Source organism: Nematolebias whitei, chromosome 8 (genome assembly GCF_014905685.2).
Source record: "Nematolebias whitei isolate Nwh7 chromosome 8, NemWhi1, whole genome shotgun sequence".
Classification (NCBI taxonomy): Eukaryota; Metazoa; Chordata; class Actinopteri; order Cyprinodontiformes; family Rivulidae; genus Nematolebias; species Nematolebias whitei.
Window position 1 is genome coordinate 45050788 of NC_056505.1, and position 9490 is coordinate 45060277.

At 52.0% G+C, this 9490-nt stretch overlaps 1 protein-coding gene across 1 annotated transcript in view; it reads left to right on the top strand.

Annotated features, from left to right (window-relative positions):
• The first annotated feature begins 2717 nt into the window (after positions 1-2717).
• Positions 2718-9490, top strand: part of LOC119413575 (protein FAM151B-like) — a 32743-nt gene continuing 25970 nt past the window's right edge. Inside the window, exon 1 of the mRNA XM_037680630.1 lies at positions 2718-2850. Coding sequence (XP_037536558.1) covers positions 2729-2850 — 122 coding nt within the window. The 5' untranslated portion in view covers positions 2718-2728. The remainder of the gene's footprint in view (positions 2851-9490) is intronic.

The window sequence follows — 9490 nt, forward strand, 5'->3', positions numbered from 1 at the left end:
ACTCAGACTCTGCTCACCTGTTTTTGCCCGAGTTTGTCCAGATGGAGGGAGCTGCGATCCGGTGCGGTGCCTTTTGGACTAGACCCGTCCTGGGACTGAGAAGCTGCAGCCAGGTGGTTGAAGTTATTCCTTGACCTCTCCTACTGCAGGAGGAGAGACGAAGATCTCAGCTCCAAAAGAACCACACAGCACCCAGGTTCAGTTCCTCCTACTCACCAGTCTGTTCTGGGTGGACGTCTGGGGAGGACGCCGAGTCAGAGGACGAACTCTGGTTCGCCCTGGTACACCACCCACATCGCCGCCAGAAGGGAAAGGGAAGACGCAACCGGAACCGGTCCGCTGCTCTTCTGCCCACATCACCTGCATTTCCAGCTCCTCGCACTCAGCCCGGCGAGGCTGAGTTTTTTGGTTCCGCCTCCTCCTGGTCCCAGCCTCCAGCCTGCTCTCCTCAGCCAGAACCTGCGAAACCGGGGAGAATTTTGCAGGGGGGGGGAGCAGTCATCCCCCCGTTCATCTGTGGAGTGGACGAAGGGGGGTCAGCCCGGGGAGCGTGTTGGACAATCACTTCCTGCTCCTATTGAGGATGACCAGATCCCTGAGCTGCCTTCTGTAGAGGACCAGGTGGCTGATCCCCTCATCAGAGGCTCTATAATTATTCTCAGAATCACTCCAAGAGACAGAGTTAAAACTAGAAGACGCCTGGTGGACCAACTCTTAGATATATTCATCTCACAGCCTGACCTGCTCAGCACATCGGTTCATCAGGTGATCTTTCAATTTGCCATGAAACTAAGAGCTGAACTTGATCCCAGTTTTGTCGCGTCACACACTGCAGAGCCTGCAGCCAGCCCAGAGCCTGCAGTGGTACCAGAACCAGCTGTAGCCAGCCCAGAACCTGCAGTGGTACCAGAACCAGATGCAGCCAGCCCAGAACCTGCAGTGGTACCAGAACCAGCTGCAGTCAGCCCAGAACCTGCAGTGGTACCAGAACCAGCTGCAGCAAGCCCAGAACCTGTAGCAGCCAGCCCAAACCAAGATCCAGCCCCAAACAATCCAGTCGCAGAAGAGTTCCTCACAGTTGCAGCCCCTGTGGTCGCTCCCATGCCCACTACAGTTTCCATAGTTTTTCCATCTCCTGCAGCCTCTGCATCATCCACACTATGTGAGGACACAACCTGTCCTGAGCCCATAGACCCAGACACATCTTCTCCTGATCTTGTTGCTGCACGCAGCCCCCATGGTGGATCCCTTACCGCTCCTGTCTGCTCAGCTGTGGGAGTCCAGGTGGACTCCGCTCCTGTCTGCTCAACCGTAGGAGTCCAGGTGGACTCCGCTCCTGCCTGCTCAGCCGTGGGGGTCCAGACGGACTCCGCTCCTGCCTGCTCAGCCGTGGGGGGTCCAGACGGACTCCGCTCTTGCCTGCTCAGCCGTGGGGACCCAAACGGACTCCGCTCTTGCTCCAGATCCTGCATCCGCCAAAGGGTCTTCACCTCACCCTGTTGGTCCTGCTAAAGAGGATCCTGGCCAGCCTGCAACCCTCAGCTCATGTCTCCTGTCTCGAGGGGGTCCTGGAGGACGCCCCTCACGTCGCCCATCTCGAAGGGGTCCTGGAGGACGCCCCTCACGTCACCTGTCTCAAGGGGGTCCTGGAGTACGCCCCTCACGCCGCCCGTCTCGAGAGGGTCCTGGAGGACGCCCCTCACGCCGCCCACCTGAACGGTGGTCCTGTACTGGATGGCCTCCACGCCGCCCACCTGAACGATGGTCCTGTACTGGACTGCCTCCCGGCCACCCACCTGATCTGCTCTGGCCTGTCGGACGGCCTCCCGGCCGCCCACCTGACCTGCTCTGGCCCGTCGGATGGCCTCCCGGCCACCCACCTGACCTGCTCTGAGCCAGTGGCTGGTCTCCCGGCCATCTGGACATTTTATGTTTCCCTACTTGGTTTAGTCCCCAGGCCTTGTCCTGTCGGTTTTGTTTTGGTCATTGTGTGTCTTTGTTCGGGCCCGCCACCCTTGCAGTTCCTCCCTCCGCCCGCCCTAGTTTTCTGGGAGGGGGTTTCTTGGGGATGCCAAGGGGCGTCCTTGAGGGGGGATACTGTAGGGATAGCACCATCTAGTGGGCCTTCCCCTGTCTGTTCTCCCTTGTGTCTGTATTGATTGTCTGATTATCGTCACCTGTGTCATGTCCTGGTTGTGTGTATATAAAGTCTGTCTGTCAGTTCTGTCGTTGTCGGTTCGTCGTTGGGTATTGCCTATCCTGTCCTTCCTGTCTGATCCTGTTCTTGAGTCTGCTTTGTAAGTTTTGCTGCCATGTCAGCCTTTTGATTTATTATTATTATTATTATTATTATTATTAATAGTATTTTATTTTATACATCTGCCTCCTGAGTCCTGCTTGCGCAACTGGGTTCTTTTGTCCTGATCTGCCTTGAAACCCTGTCACTTTTCATTATATATTCTTTTGATACAATTGTCTTTTGTCTTTACCTAATCTGTGTTCTTTGTTAAAATCAGGTCTCTCTTGTAATTAATTGAGTCCTCGAGGCTCAATGAGACTAACCTGTATAAATAAAGGTTGAATGAATGAATTAATTTCTCATCATAATGTAACGTGGTCCTTGTTGAAATCTGGTGTGAACAGTAGTCGGCTGTATGCATTTATTGACAAAAATGCTACTCCTTTAATTCATATTTGTAATGGATCTTTTTCAGGCTACAGCTGGGACATGGTGCATAAGATGGAGGAGAACTGTAGAGATCTTAAACATCCAGTGACCTTCCCAGTCCGTGCTGCTCTGCTGGCCCAGTCCTTCTCACAGCTGTCATGGCTGCTGCAGCAGTCAGACAGGTGATTTTTCAACCTCAATGTTCAACGTTCATGCTCTGTTTTAGTTTATGGCTTTGTTTCTTGTTTCTGACTTAAAAATACAATATTTCCACAAAAACAGAATGATAAAAACAGAAAGGAAACAAAAACATACATATATACATAAACTTGTATTTTAGTGCTGAGTATTAACAATGTAAATCTAAACGTTTTTCTCATTATCTTATCTAAATTTTGTTAATATTTATTACCAGTATATAGCCTGAAGTAGGTAGGGAGATACAATATATATATATATATATATATATATATATATATATATATATATATATATATATATGTATATATATGTATATATATACATATATATACAGTGAACCCTCGTTTTTCATGGGGGTTACGTTCCAAAAAGAACCCGTGATAGGCGAAATCCGTGAAGTAGTGACCGTTGGTTACGTACTGTAACCCCAGGTTCTATGAGTATAAGCGTAGCCCTTTAAGGCTGTCGCTTGGTGGGTTTATCCCGTTATGCAGAGCATTAGCACTGAAAAATTTAGTCCACGCCCACCTGCTGTGTGGGCCCTACCCGGTCCGTATAAATTACGTTAAGAGCGGGAAATCAGCTCCCAAAATAGCTTTTTCTTCAGCCATTTAGGAGCCAGTGAGGCCCGACGCTTAAAGGGCTATGCTTATACTCATAGAATCTGGGGTTACAGTACGTAACCAACGTTTTATTTCGTATAAGCTTCGCCCTTTAAGGCTGTCGCTTGGTGGGTTAAGGGCGAAGCAGATGTGGTCCTCGCCTCACTGGGTCCATTCGAACACCGTATGAAGCAGAAGCTTGCCCAAAAAATGTCTTGTCACTCAGCTCCCTATGTGCATAATTACGCATTGCGTAATTATGTGAGCCATGCATAGACGCATGTTGTGTAACTATGCGTTCATGGCTGAGCAGTATAGACAGATTAATAATAACAAATGACTGATTATCAATCAAATGAACTAATTGGTAACAATAGTCATGAACTGATTAGTGACAATAGAACCAAAATAACTGACACAACTTGTGACTGATACACATCTCACACTGTGAAGCATGCAGACAGATGTGAGCTTAAACAGAGTTCCATGAAACAACAATATTCATTCTGTTAGAGCACTAAGGACAGAATGTGTCATGGAACGGGCCGTCACATCACGTAAATAAGAGCGAATGAATGAGCAGGGTGTTGACCACGCGGCCGCAGTGCAAAAGTCCTGCATTGTCATACCATTATGCAAGACAGTCGAAGATGCGATACCCCTGGTCGAGTGCGCCCTGAGGTTGACAGGAGGCTCTAAATCTGATGCTCTGTAGGCTTTAGAAATGGCCTCACACAGCCAGTGTGACAAGCGCTGGGTGGATAACGGGCGACCTGCAGGTGCATCTCTATAATGCACAAACAAATGTTGAGTTTGGCGCATTACAGCTGTGCGCGCTATGTAACACGTCAACGCCCGCACCGGACAGAGAAGATGGCAAGATGCTTCTTCTTCTGATCTGTGGGGGTGAGGGAAAAACCCCTCCAATGATATCGCTCTTGATTTAAAAGAGCTCGTGATGTTTTAGGCATAAAGGCTGGGTTTGGTCTTAAATCAGCTGAGCTGCCCGTCAGCCTGAATTCTAAGACATGACGGAGCGACAGAGAGGGCAGATAAATCACTCACCCTCTTAGCGGATGTTAAAGCCAGCAGCAGGGCTGTTTTAAGAGACAAGAATTTAATTTGAACCTGATCCAGAGGCTCAAATGGAGCTTTGATCAGGGCTCTCAGGACCAGCATTAAATCCCACTGTGGCACAAGTGGGCGTGAAACAGGCCTGTGTCTCTGTACGCCTTTTAGAAACCGCTTCATCAGCGGGTGATTAAAAGCTGTTCTGTCTCCGAACCCTTCGTGGCAGGAAGAGATGGCTGCAGCGTACGTTTTAATCGTGCTGAAATGCCAACTTCCTGTCCATCAACTGTGTAGAAAAGACAGCACGCCGCCTAATGGACATGAGGTGGCCTCTACACCTTCTCTGTACACCAGCACTGAAAAACTGTCTACTTTGATGTGTACAGCACTGTGGTAGATGCAGCACGTGAATCCTGGATTGTGCGCACTACATCCTGTGGGAGACCCATCCTCTCTAAGCGGAACCGCTCAGTGGCCAGACCCACAGGTGCTGGCCTATTTCTGGGTAACTCCTGATCGCTCCTCCTGCCTGGAGGAGAGCGTCCTCCCTTCATGGCAGTTTCCACGGGCGCCCCGATAACAGGCGTTGTAGGGCTGAGAACCATGGTGTGTTCACGCGCTCGGGGGCCACCAGGATAGCTGTCAATCCCTCCTCCTGAACACGGTTCAGGAACCGTAAAATCAGAGGAGGTGGAGGAAACGCGTGCAGAAGTGTTTTGGACCATGGGCTGTGGGCAAATGCATCCACCCCCAGTGGTGGTTTGTCTCGCGGTCTCAGGGAAAACCATAGTTGACACTGAGCGTTCTCTCGTGTCGCAAACAGGTCCACAGCTGCTTTGCCAAATTTCTGTCACATCTAAGTCTAAGTCATCAGGTCTGGATGGAGAGTGCAGTCCCCGTGACGTGGGCCGCCCCTGGACATCACATCTGCCCCTTTGTTCAGAACACCGGGATGGAGAGCAGATTTTGGTGAGCCCAACTCAGAAGCTTTTGTGCAATGTGTAACATCTGGGCTGAGCGCATACCCCCTTGTCGGTTTATGTACGCAGCAGTCACCTTGTTGTCTGTGTGAATCAACACATGTTGATTCTGTAGCGTGGGAGCAAAGTACTGAATCACATTCAGCACCGTGCGACACTCCAAAACATTTAAGTGGGCTGATGTGTGATGGGGCCACAGCGCCCCTACTGCTTGAGATAGGCATGTCCCCCCCAGCCTGACAGCGACGCGTCCGTGAAGACTGACACGTGACGTGGGTCTGCTGACGGGGGCTCCCTCCGACAGAACCAGGGTGTTTCCCCAGTGTCGGAGGTCTGCCCTCACGGAGGGAGGAAACAGTGATCATCCGTCTCTTTGTTTTACTGGATCCACACGCAGACGCACAAACCACCTCTGGTGGCGTCTCATGTGTAATAAACCCAGCGGGACCACTGAGTGAGCTGATGACATCATTCCTAACAGCTTCATGACGGAAACAGCTGTTACCACTCTGCCAGGTCTTACGTGGCAGAGCTGGTCTCTTAAAGTGTAGATTCTCGTTTGTGATAAACGAGCCTTCATGGTGGTTGAATTTAACTCCACTCCCAGATAAACAATTGTCTGGGCCGGGAAAATCGAGCTTTTCTTCCAATTTATGGCGAAGCCCAGATTTGACAGGTGTGATGTCAACACCTGAGCCTGCATCACTGCTTCCTGTCTGGAGCGTGACCGCCGCAGCAGGTCATCCAGGTAAAACAAAACTCTCATCTCTGCTCTGTGTAACGGATGCAGGGCTGTCTCCACACACTGAGAACGTACGAGGCGCGAGGGAATACCCGACCGGCAGCCTGTTGTACTGATACTTCATCCCCTGAAAGGAGAAAAACACAGGAATTTTCTGTGTTTTGGGATGATCGGTATATGAAAATAAGCATCTTTTAGGTCGACGGAAAACAAACCAGTCGTTTCTCTGGATGTTGTTCAACAGCTGTCTGGTTGTCAACATGTGAAAACGGTCTGTCCATGATCGCCTTGTTGAAAGCTGACAGATCCAAAATCGGTCTCATCCCTCCGGTCCGTTTGGAAACCAGGAAGTAACGTGAGTAAAACCCTGTGTTTTCCTCTCCGTTGGGAACCCTGGAGATCACTTTTATCAGAAGCACTTGGACTTCTGCATTTAGAGATGAGATTTGGTCTGGTGATGACAGGACCGTCTCTATAGCTCCTCCGAACGGAGGGGGTCGGGTTGCAAACTGTAACTTGTAACCATTTGCATAACACCCTGTCCATCCATCTGACCGGCGAGCATGTTTTAGCCACTCTACGTAACGTTCGTGGAGTGAACGTGCGTTTAAGTGATGCGTCATGTTTTGTACGGCTGTCACCAGTCCGCCCCTCAACCGCCGTCATGCGTAGCGGGAATGTTTTCCGCGTGACCCAGGGCGAGGCTTCCTCGAAAAAGGCTCTGAACGTGCCCGTGCGCTGCGTTCGGACCGCGGACCAACCTTCATGTACAGGTGGGCCGGTGTGTGCTGAGGCGAAGCGTATGACAGCTGATGACACCGTTGGGCTGCGCGTTTGACGTCGCTGTGCGAACGTTGAGAGGCGGAGAGCGTGACTTCATCTACGCCGTGCTGTTGGAGTGAAGGCTGCGAGCCCCGCGGGAGCACACGTTTTCTCTGGAGGGACGCGCGCCGCTCTTGCTGGAGGGACGCACGCCGCTCTCGCTGGAGGCGAGACTCGTCACCGGGTTGTTCAGCTGTCTCACGCTTATGCTGCCATGAGCAGCCGAGCGCTGAGACGCGGTGGGTGACGGCTGCCCGCAATTGCTTCGGTGAGGCGTGTGTTGCTCTTGTGAGAGCGAGGACCTCCACCGGACCCAGCCTGCGGTCCCACATTTATACTGATGTGAGCCGGTGAGCGCCGGGCAGCTGTGTGTGCGCCATCATCAACGCAGCGCCGTTGGATGGAGGCTGTTGCATCGCACGAGTGCGCGTTTGACACCGCTTGGGTGAGGATCATGCAGCTCGGGTTGACAACGAGTTATTTTCGCTTACCATTGTGTCGTGTGAGCGACTCGTCATGTCTTGGAGCGACGGTGAGTTTAAAAAACCTTTATTTAAGGACACTGCTCGTTATGTGTGGAGGATGTGTGCGCAGCCGCTGTGAGTTCATCTGAGCTTACAGACTGGCTAAAAACAGACACTTTGATCATTGAATGATGATTTATTTCAACTTTCGTGTCACTTTTACACACACCCTCCGCAGACCGTCATTTTTTAAAACTTCTCCCCCTTGAGCTCTGCGATTTGTTTGCCCAGAGCGCTGTCTTGCAGGCGATCTCTGGGGAAACGCTGAACTGCAGGTTGCCGGGATGAAGAGGGCTAGTCTCTGACGGGCGGGGCTGGTGGTGGAGCTGAGCGAGAGACGCCACCGCGGCCGTGGAACGTCGTTGTTCTGCCTCTGCTCACGTCGGTCTCTCCAGCGGGCCGGGGGGCGATATGAGCCGCGCGGCTTGATGAGGTGGCGCACAGCCTCTGGCACCTCCTCCGACTGCTTCGAGTTCACCAGCATGGCTTGAAGCTGCTCCCGAACAGCGCGTCCGCAGTGATGGGGCCCTCCATCAGGTCTTTGTGCAGTTTCTCCGGCAGCGAGGGGGAGTGACGGAGCTAGGTGGATGTTGAATCTTCGTCATCCACGCTGCAATCCTGGACAGGCAAACCGTAGCAGAGGCACACATATTGAGGATGGCGTCGACTACCTTACAGGGGGAGCTCTTGGTCTCCTAAGGCAGGTCTGCGGCCTCCAGCCCCTTGGACATGCTATATGCTAGCAGCGCCACGTTGTTGTTAGCTGCGGCTGCCTGAAAAGCACATTGATGGGCTCGATTGGAGAGCGTGGTCACCGTCTGGTCTTGTTTCCCAGGAGGGGCGAGACGCTGCTCCAACCTGGACAGCTTCACTCCGAAAGCTTCCGCGAGGCTTGGCTCAAGGGGGGGGGTTACCGAGGGATAGCCCCGCTCGGTGAACCCCTCCACTCTGGTGATGGGTGCGGACTGGAGACCGGCTCCCCCAATCTACCAGGAAAGAACCATCTGTGGCCTCGCCCGTAGGACGTCCTGTTGGAACACGAGGCCATATGGATCAAGACGGTGAGCCGGAATGGAACCCAGTAAACAACCTTCCCGCCGGATCATCCGAACTGGCGGGAAAAGGCGTGGGACGTAGAAAAAAGGGGTCCCTTCATGTCAGCCACCTCCTGGGTTACGCCGGGCAACCCCTGAGGGCGCCGTCGGCCGGGAGCGGTGTGATCGTCGATGCGAAACGAGGTGGGATGGGGTGAGCATTCACTCAGCCCCCCTCCACCGACACTACGCTCCCCAGGAGGGAATGAGCAGCGGGGGGCTGCAGCTGAGCGCGCCTGTCCCGGAGGAACCATCCGATTCGCTCCGAGGGTCGGCGATAAGAGGAAAAATTACAAGATGGCGTTGTTCAGCGTGTAGTGACCTGTCACTGAGAAATACTCCTCGGCGCTTACCTTGAAATAAGACTGCTCGTCAGCTTCTCCTCGGGGAGGAGAACTCACCGGACGACCGGAGGTCGACTGCCGGGCCAAGCATCCTTAACAAATGTTGGTCATCTACACAATTTTCCTTCTTTGTTCTTCTGACAGTGCTATTAGCTTGCTGAAGAAAAAATGGGAGCCGATTTCCCGCTCTTAACGTAATTTATACGGACCGGGTAGGGCCCACACAGCAGGTGGGCGTGGACTAAATTTTTCAGTGCTAATGCTCCGCATAACGGGATAAACCCAGCAAGCAACAGCCTTAAAGGGCGAAGCTTATACGAAATAGAACTTTATATTTTTACAATTATTATACAATGAAATACTCCATAATACATTCAAACCAAAGAACAAAACCTTTTTACAGGCCCAAGCATTTGTTTAACAAATAAAAGTACTGTATAAA